At 42.0% G+C, this 13,994-nt stretch overlaps 1 protein-coding gene across 1 annotated transcript in view; it reads left to right on the top strand.

Annotated features, from left to right (window-relative positions):
• The window catches only part of UACA (uveal autoantigen with coiled-coil domains and ankyrin repeats), a 73,923-nt gene extending 71,129 nt beyond the window's left edge, over positions 1-2,794 (top strand). Inside the window, exon 18 of the mRNA XM_077828902.1 lies at positions 769-2,794. Within this exon, the coding sequence (XP_077685028.1) occupies positions 769-840 (72 nt within the window). The 3' untranslated portion in view covers positions 841-2,794. The remainder of the gene's footprint in view (positions 1-768) is intronic.
• Positions 2,795-13,994: the final 11,200 nt, after the last annotated feature.

Genomic DNA, 13,994 nt, shown 5'->3' with positions numbered 1-13,994 from the left:
TTTTTTTTTTTTTTTTTAGAAAATTCTCTTTCAAAGTAAATGTGTGTGAATGAGTAATATCTAATGTCAGTGCTTCCTGTATGCACATTAAATTATTGTAAAAGGCTTTTTGCGGTGCCTGATATTGCTCCAGAAGGAAACTGAGAAGGAAAAGAGCACCGCAGCATGTTAAATTTAGTGTTTGCCTTCATCTGCTTGTCACTTTTTATGAACATCTAGACAACATACAGTGGTGACCCACTTTAAGGGGGATAATACAGTGCTATCAATACATGTCCATATCCCAAATAGTGCACTGGAGGAGTTGCATGAGTGTTGAGAACTTTCAACTCTCCTGTTCCTTTTGAATAGGGAATATGAATTTATGCAAAGATGAGTAAATTTTCCCTATAATTACTGGCTGCAGCAAGTTACAATAACATGGTTCAGCTGAGAAGCTGTGCAATTTCAGATCCTAAATATGACTCTTATACTAGTCACCATCATAGCTGAGTACTGTAGATAATTGCAGGAAGCTGCAAGGCAGTCCAGAAGATATGAACAGCAACATCTCTAAATCAAAACAGTGATTTCAAACAGGAAATTTGCCACTGTGCTGCAAAGTTGGAAATTAACTCTGCTGACACAAAGTCATTAATAAGGTTAATTAAATTCAGTTTTACCAATGAGATGGTGATTGACCATGCATTCATTTTGGGAGGGTATTTGTTTTAATTTTAGTCATGAATAATGCAGTGTGGTTTTTAAAAATCCTGTCCCCACTTCCAGGGCCACATGGATGAAGATGTTCAAGCTGCCTTACTCCAGATCATTCGCATGAGACAGGGGCTTGTTTGTTAATATGCTTAGTGCTGGTTCTGTAGCATGGCTGTTGCATCCTGTAGGAGTGCTGTGGTTACAGCTGTATTAACCTTCATGGCCTTTCTCTTTTTCGTGGCGTGGTAACTGTAAAAAGAATGCACCCCCCAAAAAAATTATTCCAAGTATGAAAAACACTAGGAGGCTGAAGTCATTTACCCCTTGTAAAATAGAACAATAGGGCAATTGTTTTAGTTAATATTAGATGTTTCAAATATGTGGATTATGAAGTGTGTAGAATTTATTTTACAATTGGTGTATAAGCTGGCAGTCAAAATGATGACATAGTAGTTACATTCTTCTAGTGTCTGATTGACCATTTTAGAATAAATAAATAAACTCAAATACAACACCTCCAAGTTGATCCTATTGTTAATTTCCAAAGGGTGAATGACAGTGAACTTAAACTGAAGTGACTGTGGCTGAAATACTGTAACTGTTGGATTTTTTTTTTTTAATGGTTAAAAAGCGTGCTTTTTGTGATCATATTAAGTTGATCAACAGATTGACAGTAGATCAACTACAGAACAAGATGGATAGCGTCAAGGTATACATTGTAGCTTGGCTGGCCAGGTTACATTCTTTTATTTAAGTAATTTAAGATTTAGTGCCTTCGCATTTTACTAGAGGTACAAATCAGTTTTTTCCATCAGACACTAACATTTATGCTTTTTTACAAGATATATTTTTTCATTAAAGCTTTGTAACACTGATTTCAATAGGCTAAGAAACAGCAGGACTGGAGTAGATCATGAATGTAGAACAGCAATTCAGTCTCAAATGCAATAGTCCAATTTTTATTCTTATGTACTTTTTCAAATTTCATTATGCATAAAATGGACCTAGATTGTTTGAGTAACACACTTGATAAAGTTGTACATTATCTAGTTCAAGTGTCAGATGGTCAACCAATTTCCAGCAAAAGCTTAAGAGGTTTTTCTGGTTTATTAACACTGTAAATTATGTACTATAATCAATTTTTGATTATTTATGGGGAAAGATGCAAATAGTAAGATTCATAGAGAAATCTAATTTGGAATTCACATGTTAAACAAAACAGAGCTTCATATTTTTTTAAGTGGAAGTGCAATATTGCCAAAGAATGAAATATCTACAGCCAAGTTTTATGGAAGGAAATACAAAAATTGGGACTATTTCGAGGAAAATGGCAGTAAAACAAGAGTCTAGCCACAAAGTCACTGGGTTTTTTTAGTGTCTCAGAATAAACAGAGTAGAGCCTGACCCTGTAAGTACCACTTATGGGATATAATGCTCCTTGCTGCCAGAGTAGTCCCGCTAGCTCCGTACTACGCTCCGTACCAAGTGTTACACTTGTCAGTAAGCATTTGCCCATAATTAGCAAATAGGAGGCTGTCATCCTGGCACTGATGCAGGGCAGGATGGAACAGAATAGAATTCAGCCTCTATATTTTCCTGCAAGTAGACTTTCAGGGTTGTACAGTAAATTCTGTAAGTGCTTGATCTAACTACAGTTATGTTAACTGGGTTTAAAATACAAACCCCCAAACTGTACCTGGCAGCTTTTAAGGTTCCTGTTTTCCGACAGAGTTTAGCCTCTCTGCCCTTGAGTGTGGGCTTCCTGCTGTATCACTGAAATGGCAACCTCCAAATATGGAAAAGAGGATGTTGACGCAGGCACTTCTAAAACAAACTCTTGTGAAAATGCATGTTTAATATATTTAGCTGTAGTGTGACAACTGATCATTCTTGTTTTCCTTCAGTTTCCTAGAGGAGTCCCATGAGATGTGTGAGTTCACCAAGTATACTTTAGTTTTTAGAAAATCTTTTCTAATCACATTATTTGAAGCTCTGGTTGGAAAGAAATTTGATTGTTTTGATAATACTAATACTGGGCTATTTTAGTATTGAATTTTTCCTTACTGGGGGAAGTTTTATGTATTTTTTTCTCTTGTATTACATATCAATAAAGTATTTTATCTTACTGTAACAGTACCTTGTGGCTTATTGGCAAAATAGTCTACGGGAAAGAGAATATTAGTCTTCATTTTGACTGGAAAAGATTTTGTGTGTGTGTGTGTTGCCAAGGCACATACTGGGATTACCAACTTTTCCACCTCCAAAACTGAGCGGTTCAGTTTGTCTCCAGTCAATCCTGGACTACTGACGATACAGCCAACGAAAGTGTCAGCTGTGAGGGCAGCTTGTAAAGTGGACACGTGTCCCGTTAGATTGCTACCTCGCTTCTGGCGGGAAGCTGAACAGACTTTGCGTGTTCCCTTCTGAGCACTGCCAAAATGGCTGGCTTGGAACTGGTGACCTGGAGGTGAAAGGCTCTGTACCAATATCTAGCCCCAAATATTAGCTTCAGATTCATTTCCATAATCTGTTCAGGCCAGGTCCATGAAGGAAACAAGTACAGGAGGGAGTGCAGAAAGTTCTTCAGAAGAAGTGCAAAGTGAGTCTTGTGACTAAATGCAATAAATGATCGTTTTCTCTTAGAACTTTGGAGATTTTACAAAAGTGACTCAGAACAGGGAGTATACGCAAGTATTGTGAAAACATTTCTTCAATTCTTCTAATACATTTCCAACCTGAACTGAAACACCTCTTGCATTTCAGTCATTCCTAAAGAGACACTGGAAGTTGGGTCAAAAAATGTTGTGGTTTTATCTGGCTAAGCATCCTCCAAGCAGCAGGTGTTATATCTGTTAACCGTACTATGAGTGTCAGCTAATCTACAACACTTGCTCCTCAGACCTTATTTGGAAGCTGTTTTCACTGATTTACCAGTAATCTGCTTTATGCATTCTCTGATGGATTTTTAAAATCGTTTAATCTCTGACCGTGCTACCTACTTCACATTGCAGCCAGTTATTTGAAAGCTTTTGAATGGCTATCCCTTACATTTTTTTCGGAAGCAAGCAGATTTCCCTCTTGCTATAGATGTTTCCAGTGGGAGTCTTTAGGTCTATCTTCATTTTTAAATAAGATAACATTATTTAAACACTAGCTTGAAAATCTCCTCTCAAGATTAAGATGACAGTGAAAGATATTAATTCTCTCACACCCTTCAAACTTACAATGCAATGGAAACTTGGAAATGCTGCCCGTGTATACTCTAATATTAATAATATGGAAGCATAAAAATCAAGAGTACCATATAATCCCGAAACTGTATGGAGATCAACAAGCAGCAGTTTGTTCAGCAAAGTAGAGGACAGAAATGTTCAATGAACTTTCAGACATAATAGCTGAAGCCGTAGAATTTTTGCAATATCTGATGTTTGTACCGAGTGTACAAGCCTGCTACTTATATTTATGAAGCGGAACTGTCATTTGTGATTAATCCTATGGAAATCAATGAGTACGGGACTGCTCCTTTTATATTAGTGAACCAGTTTTCAAGATGGTTGACTTAATTGCCATTGTAATTGGTTTGACTGATGGAATGACAAGGAAACACGTGTATGGACACGATTGTGTAATGTTTCATGGTTTGACAGAGCTGCAGCAGCTACCGAGGTTGAAGTGAAAGGAGTCTGGAAAAAGGCATACATAGAATCATGGAATCATAGAATGGACGGGACCTTGAGAGGTCATCTAGTCCAGTCCCTTGCACTCCAGGCAGGACTAAGTATTATCTAGACCATCCCTGACAGGTGTTTATTTAACCTGCTCTTAAAAATCCCCGAAGATGGAGATTCCACAACCTCCCTAAGCAATTTATTCCAGTGTTTAACCACCCTGACAGGAAGTTTTTCCTAATGTCCAACCTAAAATGCCCTTGCTACAATTTAAGTCCATTGCTTCTTGTCCTATCCTCAGAGGTTAAGAACAATAATTTTTCTCCCTCCTCTTTGTAGCAGCCTTTTATGGACTCAAAAACTGTTATCATGTCCCCTCTGTCTTCTCTTTTCCAGACTAAACAAACCCAATTTTTTCAATCTTCCCTCATAGGTCATGTTTTCGAGATCTTTAATCATTTTTGTTGCTCTTCTCTGGACTTTCTACAATTTGTCCACATCTTTCCTGTAAACATGTGAATAGAAAAACTTGGATACAGTCAGCTTTAGAAGATGTACTGTGACAGGTTGAGAGGAAATTGTAGCTACTGTTCCCATCATGGGACAGGAATATATAACCCTTACTATATGACTGGGGCTAGGAAATAAAAATCTGCCTTTTTATAGTATTGTTACATCTTTATTAGTGATAAACATTGATTCTGAGTGAGTTGGTGCTATCTGAAACAAGTAAACAACCCAATAAGTTTGGATGCTTAGTTGAACCTTTTAAGTCTGAACAATTGGGTTGGGAATATCACAACAGCATTCTTGCTGGACTTCTGGTACTCTCCGATCCTTGTTGGACCACACATACTATAAGAATAGCTTTCTCTGAATATTTTGGTAGTAAGTTTTCTGGTCCAAGAAAGAGGCACTGTCAGAGCACAGGATCTAGGAAATCTGGAATTCTGGTTCCAGCTGCAATAGTGTATCAGAGTGTTCTGTCATTCGAGAGGGCAAGCTCTTCCACTTCCCTCCTAAAGAAATTTATTCTCCCTTTAACCTGCATATCTGATCTCCCTAGACTGCAGCATCTTGGTCGAGGGTGGATTTGGGCAATACCTCCTTTTGCCTTGAACTTTATTGTAGCTGTGTTCCTAACTAGGACTGATTCTGATCTCCTAGCTATTCAGCTCCATTGACTTTTTTGTATTGATGTGAGGTCACAATTATGCATCCTGTGTAGAGTGTAAATAATATCCCAGCAGCATGTCAGAGTGTGAACCCCTTCCTGAGGAGTCCCTTTGCACTGGCTGTGAATCTTGGAATGAATGAGCACTGCTAAAATTCTCAGCAGCATTTAGCACCAAGTATGTAATGTTGTGATTCCCACCTGCAGGACAGCACTAGCTGGACAGTAGACGGACATGTCCGCTGTCCTGGAAGAGGTAGTAAGTCTTATATAAACTAGGGAGAATGTCTTTTTGAAGTTAAAAGAAAAGTAAATCTGAATTTGGTTTCAAACGTGTAGTAAGTGAAAATTCCAAATGCTGTGTAATCCAAAAGAAACTCTTGAGTTGTATCTTCCCTTGAGTTTTAAAGTAGCTTTTCTCTTGTGATTACGCTACACAGCTGTGCTGTAAGAAGTTAAATTTTTCATAAAATTGAAATCTTAATATTTGACAATAACAAAACCAAAAAAAAAAAAAAAAAAAGGGAATCTCCAGTCCCATGACTACTGATATAGGCAAAGTTCACTGGCGTGGCGTCTGATTTTTGGTTTAAGTAACTCATGAAAGGTAGAGAGTAAATCCTGGTTTGTTTCTGTTTATCTGCAAGGTTCCCAGTGCAGCGATGATGCATGTGTTCAGCATAATCAAGCATGCAGCATCCCCTATGTGTTAAAGGACGTTTTCATTCATGTTCTGCGTGAACTAGCATTGATGATAAATGAATTTAAGCAAAATGGAAGGTCACTAATGTTAGACGCAAATGAAATATATCCAAGAATCATAGAATATGAGGGTTGGAAGAGACCTCAGGAGGTCATCTAGTCCAATCCCCTGCTCAAAGCAGGATCAACACCAACTAAATCATCCCAGCCAGGGCTTTGTCAAGCCAGGCCTCTAAGGATGGAGATTTCACCACCTCCCTAGGTAACCCATTCCAGTGCTTCACCATCCTCCTAGTAAAAAGAAAAGGAGTACTTGTGGCACCTTAGAGACTAACCAATTTATTTGAGCATGAGCTTTCGTGAGCTACAGCTCACTTCATCAGATGTATCTGTTGAAGTGAGCTGTAGCTCACGAAAGCTCATGCTCAAATAAATTGGTTAGTCTCTAAGGTGCCACAAGTACTCCTTTTCTTTTTGCGAATACAGACTAACACGGCTGTTACTCTGAAACCATCCTCCTAGTGAAATAGTGTTTCCTAATATCCAGTCTACACCTCCCCCACTGCAACTTGAGACCATTGCTCCTTGTTCTGTCATCTGCGACCACTGAGAACAGCCGAGCTCCATCCAGTTGGGAACCCTCCTTCAGGTAGTTGAAGGCTGCTATCAAATCCCCCCTCACTCTTCTCTTCTGCAGACTAAATAACCCCAGTTCCCCCAGCCTCTCCTCATAAGTCATGTGCCCCAGCCCCCTCGTCATTTTCATTGCCCTCCACTAGACTCTCTCCAATTTGTCTACATCCTTTCTGTAGTGGGGGGCCCAAAACTGGATGCAATGCTCCAGAGGTGGCCTCACCAATGCTGAATAGAGGGGAATAATCACTTCCCTCGATCTGCTGGCAATGCTCCTACTATGCAGCCTAATATGCTGTTAGCCTTCTTGACAACAAGGGCACACTGTTGACTCATATCCAACTTTTCATCCACTGTAATCCTCAGGTCCTTTTCTGCAGAACTGCTGCTTAGCCAGTCGGTCCCCAGCCTGTAGCAGTGCATGGGATTCTCCGTCCTAAGTGCAGGATTCTGCACTTGTCCTTGTTGAACCTCATCAGATTTCTTTTGGCCCAATCCTCCAATTTGTATAGGTCACTCTGGACCCTATCTGTACCCGCCAGTGTATCTACCTCTTCCGCCCAGCTTAGTGTCATCAGTGAACTTGCTGAAGGTGCAATCCATCCCATCATCCAGATCATTAATGAAGATGTTGAACAAAACTGGCCCTGGGACTGACCCCTGGGGCACTCCACTTGATACCGGCTGCCAACTAGACATCGAGCCGTTGATCAGTACCTGTTGAGCCCGACGATCTAGCCAGCTTTCTCTCCACCTTCTAGTCCATTCATCCAATCCATACTTTAACTTGCTGACAAGAATACTATGGGAGATTGTATCATGTCCACTGCTTTCCCCATATCCACAAAGCCAGTTATCTCATCATAGAAGGCAATCAGGTTGGTCAGGCATGATTTGCCCTTGGTGAATCCATGTTGACAGTTCCTGATCACCTTCCTCTTCCTCCAAGTGCTTCAAAATGGATTCTTTGAGGACCTGCTCCATGATTTTTCCAGGGACTGAGGTGAGGCTGACCTGTCTGTAGTTCCCTGGATTCTCCTTCTTCCCTTTTTTAAAGATGGGCACTATATTTGCCTTTTTCCAATAGTCCGGGACCTCCCCCGATCGCCACGAGTTTTCAAAGATAATGGCCAATGGCTCTGCAATCACATCAGCCAACTCCCGCAGCACCCTTGGATGCATTAGATCCGGCCCCATGGGCTTGTGCATGTCCAGCTTTTCTAAATAGTCCTTAACCTGTTCTTTTACCACCGAAGGCTGCTCTCCTCCTCCCCATACTGTGCTACCCAGTGCAGCATTCTGGGTGTGGACCTTGTCTGTGAAGACAGAGGCAAAAAAAGCATTGAGTACTTCAGCTTTTTCCACATCACCTGTCACTAGGTTGCCTCCCCCATTCAGTAAGGGTCCCACACTTTCTCTGATCTTTTTGTTGCTACCATACCTGTAGAAACCCAGAAGTCTGAGGGATGCGTCATAGGGGTACTGTGCATTGTGATCTGTTCCATGAACTAGTGAAAGCAAGACCAATAAGTAATGCAGCTTATAATTGATTGTTGGCACAATGTTGCTATCCATACTGGCTCTTTTTTTTAAGTGGGTAGGCAAAAGGTTTTTGGGGGATAGCTGGCTTGGGAATATCTCTGAATTCAGAAAAGCTTAGAGGTTATTGCTTTCTGAATAATTTAATGCTTGTATTGCTCTGCCAACTCAGAAAATTAACATTTAATAGAAAAAAAGTATAATATAATTTAGTCACAGCTATTAGAGCTGATGGATTTTACATTAAGTGTAAAAGATGCGGAGCATTTAAGGACCATTACACCGCAGGGCTTCTTTATTATGGGAATCACAGGCCTCCAAGCCAGCACTCTGCTGTGAAGAATATTTATTTTTAAGTTTACGGAGGACATTCATGATGGGAAAGGCACACATTTTAAAAGAAAACAGGGCATGAAAATGTAATTCCCCGTCCCCCCCACACACACTATAAAGAGCGAGTTTTATTTCACAATAACTAGTTTTACACCTCATTAAGTAGTGGTTTTTCTTAAATGCTTGTAAAGTACAATGGAGACCATTTAAAAAACTGTGACCTGCACAAAATGGAGCTAAGGTGCATTATAATGTAATGGGGATGTTTCACTGCAGGGAAGCATCTTTTAAAAATAGCTCCCAGTGCATGGAGGGTCAAACATGATGGGAGAGAAGAAAACTATTTTTAGGTGTAAGGAAGTTCCCACTTAAGGCCTGATCCTGCAATACAGTCATAGAGCATGGCCCAGAGATTGGACGTAAGGATACTACACTGGATCATCTCGAACAGGATCACAAACTATATTCTGAGCATATATTAAGTTGAGCCTGCAATGACCTGTTCATGATACGGTGGGTGAGGTAATCTTACTGCCTTGACTTCTCTTGGTGAAGTAGCCTGACCTCTTCTGTCACAGGACTTCACCTTGCAATATGTGTAAACTACATATGCTAAACCATCTGTTCCACCTTGCATTTAGCTGTGACCCTCTCAGTTCCTTTCCCAGACCTGAAGAAGAGCTCTGTGGTGTAGCTCGAAAGCTTGTGTATCACCAACAGAAGTTGGTCCAATAAAAGATATTACCTCACCCACCTTGTTTCTGTAATATCCTGAGACTACCACAGCTACAACAACACTGCAGACAACTGCTCGTGGTAGGCAGACTCGGGCAAAGAGTCTGGTTGTCAGGCAGCTGTTAGTGACCTTATGCCTAATACTTGACAGCAAGAATTCTTACCAAGGAAGTCATGCAGTGAAAGCAGTAAAAGGGACCATTTCTGGCTGTATGTGTGGCCAATGGAGGGATTTGCAAGTTGGACTATGAAACCAATGGAATCTGCAGAAAATACCTAGATGTGGGGACAGCTGTGATGGAAGCAAGGGAAGGTAAGAGAGGAAAATACCTCAAATCTCTTTCGCCAATGGGGAAAAGGAGCAGAAAGAAGCAGAGAAATGTGCTAGGGTTGGGAAAACAAGAGTAAAAGCCCTCCATGAGCGTGAGAGTGGCAGGAGCAGCGGGAATAGAGTGAAAATAGCAAAAGTGTCTTCCTGTGGTTGCACAGAGGCCCAGGGAATTGTAGGAACCAGACCACTTCAAACCTGTTCAAATTCTAAAGAGAAAATGCGGTGGCTGGCGTCGTATGCGTTAGATAGCATGGGAATGACTCAACGGTGCTAGGTTGAAAGCTGTACCTTGTTGGGGAGCTATCACTGTGACATACAGCACGGCAATTGGCCAGCTGGGTTGTGAAGCATGATATCAAAGCTTCCAATGGATGTCTTGAGTCCTGGAGAGAACGTTATTCTCCAGATTTGAAACCTGTGCAGTGACACGAGTGCTGCTTGTGAGCAGGCCAATGTGAATTATATCGGCTCTTAGCACAAGAACAAATTGATTGGCTTGAAAGAGGTATATTTTTATTTCCATAGTTTACCCACAAACTCATGTAATGAGCATGAGCGCGCACAGACAGTACAGGGCATATTCTCAGCTAGCGTCCATTGAAGTCAATGGAGTTGTACTTATTTTCAGCAGTAGAGAATCTGGCTGACTGAGTTGTTAATTTTATAAATGTGCTGCTGGATGTGCACGTCTTATGGGGAAATGGAAAATCTGCTGCAGATCTGGTAAAGCCATGAAACCTTGAACATTCCCAACCACAAATATTGTGGGAGAAATAAAAAGTCTGGATATCTAACAGAATAGTCCATTTTTCAACCATCAAAAATGAAGTTGCGAAGATTTCTTGTCCATAGTCCTAATGCTCTCGACTTTTCATATATGAAATCGCCTCCAAAATACTGCACTTCCTGTTAACAGCCAGTGGATGCTGAGATAATGCAGAGATTAAGACCCCTCTCTGATTGGTATTAAATAGTATGTAATACACACCACCAAAGCACAACATTGCACAACAAATCAACCCACACAGTGCAATGCACTGAGCTGATGCAAGTTGTAACACTCTGGAGACCAGGAGGCTTCAGAAATGTTTCCTGATCTGTGGCTTTTTAGTTGACAGTGCCCAGGACTCTCCTGTCCCTGACGGAGATGGGAATTCTGCCCTGTGTCTTCCTGATGAACTGAGTAACCACACGCAGATGGGCTGGTCGGCGGCGAGTCATGCAGCTGTCTGTTCCTGAAGAGCAGGGAGAAGAATGGGGAAGAGGAGGCAGAGCTATAATCCACAGCGAGATGAGTAGGGAGGCACCTAGGCAGGGAGAAGATGGTGCTATTTTACATGCCCCGGAAACACAGATTAAAATCTGCAAGGCTGCGATTTGTATCCAGGGCGGATTCAGGGATTTTGGCATAGCTGACAAGATAATAGAAGTGATTGTTGCTCTGTGGCTGCTAATGTATAATGGGATGGCAGTAGGTGACATCCTGGCCCTATTGCAGTGTATGAGAGTTTTGCCATGGACAACTGGGATTTCACCCAACAGCTTCCCTTCCGCACCAAATAATCTAGGTTATCTCCCAATTTTGCTGTTGTCAAAAGTGAAGAGCATTAATGGGCTGCTTGTAAGTAACTGTGTATCGTGGATTTGGCAGTGAGCTATGGGCTGATTCTGATCTCAGTAACCCAGGAGCAGCTTCACTGAGACCAGGAGTAAACTGGTGTGAAAGAGAAGCCAGGGGTTTGAGTCTGATCTGTTCAAAAGAAAGTTAACGGCTCAAAAGGAGGTAAAAGGTGCATTCTCAGACCTGCCCCCTTCCCTGTTCTGTCAACGTATTCTGGCAGTTTGTTTACCTTAGAAAAGTGTGAGGAAATTGAAACAAAGGTTTCATTTTGTACAATATCTGCTTCCTCGCACAGACTACAGTTCTGAGTCTCCATTCCTGAGGCGCATTTGTGATGTGGGTGCTCACATAAAAGTGCAAGAACTTTCTTCCCCAGACCTGAAGAACAGCTCTGTGTAGCTTGAAAGCTTGGCTCTTCCACTGCAACACAAGTGGATCTAATCAAAGATATCTCCCTCTCCCCTTCCTCGTCTCTCCTCTCTCAGTGACTTTTGTTTGGTTCAGACTCTAGGTTGCATTTTATAACTGCTTAAAAAATCTGAATCCTGGCAGTGGCCCTTAATAGATTTTGCTCTGTTTTGAATCCACATGTGAAAAGGAATATGAGGGCCTCAGCTTCTGAAATGCCTCTAAAGCAATGTCAGTGAAGCTTTTAGCTATAACTGAATTCTTCGTATGAGGGAGTTTGGAATGTGGATTTTTATGTAGGCATCCAATGTCGTGGTAAGAGCTATACTGGACAAGGACATATTTTCCATAGCCTCTCTTTATAAATACAGCTGTTGTTGTTCTACCTGAAAGTACCAGGTGTAAATGTGCTTTCCACCAAGCAAACTGATAACTGAAGGAAAACAACCACCCTCGATACATTTAATAATATTAGAATAGGGAAACAAGAATGTGTTGACACCAACCTGCTTGGTTATTTTAGACAGTTCCGGAACAAATAAATGTATTTATTACCTATTGTCAGGACAAAAGATGGATTTGCAGTTTAATACAATAGGGGGCTGAATTTCTATAGAACTAATGAAAGAAAGCAAATTTACAAAGGAAATGTATATGAGCTAGTACCCAGCAATGCTCAAATGAGAACTGCACTCCCTGACCTTTACGGCATTAGATTTCTCTGGGAAGAATGGCCAAAGTCTTGCTCCATCACAGAAAATTAAAGTACAGGACTTTGCTTTCATAGAGTGAAGGGTTTGTCAATATAATGGGTACATGCGACGTGGCAGCCAAGACTAAAGTTCTGCTGACTGTAATGCAGCCTTGTCAAGTCCGTTAGTCAGTGGCAAAGTCAGGATTTATTTTCTGTTGTTCTTATTTTGCACAAACACATAAGCTCAGAGCCTGCGCTAAATAAGGGCTGGCTTTGCATAGGTGCTTCCCACCATGGGCAGCACTAAGTCCCACCTATGGGCAGGAAGAGGGGTTCTCCTCTACTAGCTGAGACTTGCTGGCACGTGTTCTAGCTCCCTCCAGGAAATTCTCCCCACCAGCCCCTGAACTCCTGCAGACAGTAGCACAAGGCCAGGGAGAACTGCCTACTAGTGAATGAATTAAGAGCCAGTATCCCCCTTCACTTGCCAGGCTATGAAAGCACACGCTGGAAGCGGCCTGGCTGAGTGGGTCTTGTCTGACATCCCCTTCCAAGCAGAGATGCCAGGAGCCTCTGATTGGTCCCTGCATTTGTACAGAAATCACTTTGAAAGGCTTTGGCAGATTGATCCTCGCTGGGGTGCAGAATGGGAGAGCTGGCCCGAGCCAGCAGGACTTGCCATGGAGCTCGCTGCCTGGCCACAATACCAGTGAAAATACTTCTGGGAGGAATGGAGCAGGGGAAGGGAGATGCACAGGGGTGGGACAATGGGCTGGGACTGCTAAGGCCCACGGAGCACCTGGTGCGGCGTGCTATGAAATCCTTGCTAGACTGGACGTTCTGCACCTGCCTAGTTGTTTAGTGGCATGTTCCCCATTGGTCTCCACACCTGTGCAGAGGAATTGCAGTGTCTAGAACTGCACAGCATTTTGCCCCGACTTGCACCCCATGCAACTGCAGCTCTGGGCCCTACAGCCGTACAGCTACGTCTGCAGGATCGCCACTTACCAATGCTCCAACGTACCCGTTTCCTGTTCAAACTGCCATGTTCCTACGTCCTGTGCTGCTGTCGTACCCTGCCACTGAGCCCACAATTGCAAGAGATACCAAAAAACTATCGGACCATCAAAGGACACTTGAAAATCATCTCTTAATATTCCTTATGAAAGCACAAATAGCAGCGCCTAGGTATTAATTATAGGGTGCCCAGAGAAGTTCAAAAGTGCGGAGGCTTGCTGTGCACTCAGTGTCTTGCTCTATCCGCTTTGGGAATTAGCATGCCAATTTGAAGGGCTGTAAGCATCTCTTAATGGTACAATCACACGCACAGCAAGATGGAAGGTGAACTGAATATTCAGACTGATGTTCACAAGGAACGACTCAGAGGTGAATGTTAGCAAGAGCATGTGATTCTGTAGGAAGAGCATGTCAGCTGGTCTGTGTATTTACTACAGCTAGTC

Source organism: Eretmochelys imbricata, chromosome 10 (genome assembly GCF_965152235.1).
Source record: "Eretmochelys imbricata isolate rEreImb1 chromosome 10, rEreImb1.hap1, whole genome shotgun sequence".
In the NCBI taxonomy this organism is placed as follows: Eukaryota; Metazoa; Chordata; order Testudines; family Cheloniidae; genus Eretmochelys; species Eretmochelys imbricata.
This window is presented reverse-complemented; position numbering and strand designations above follow the sequence as displayed.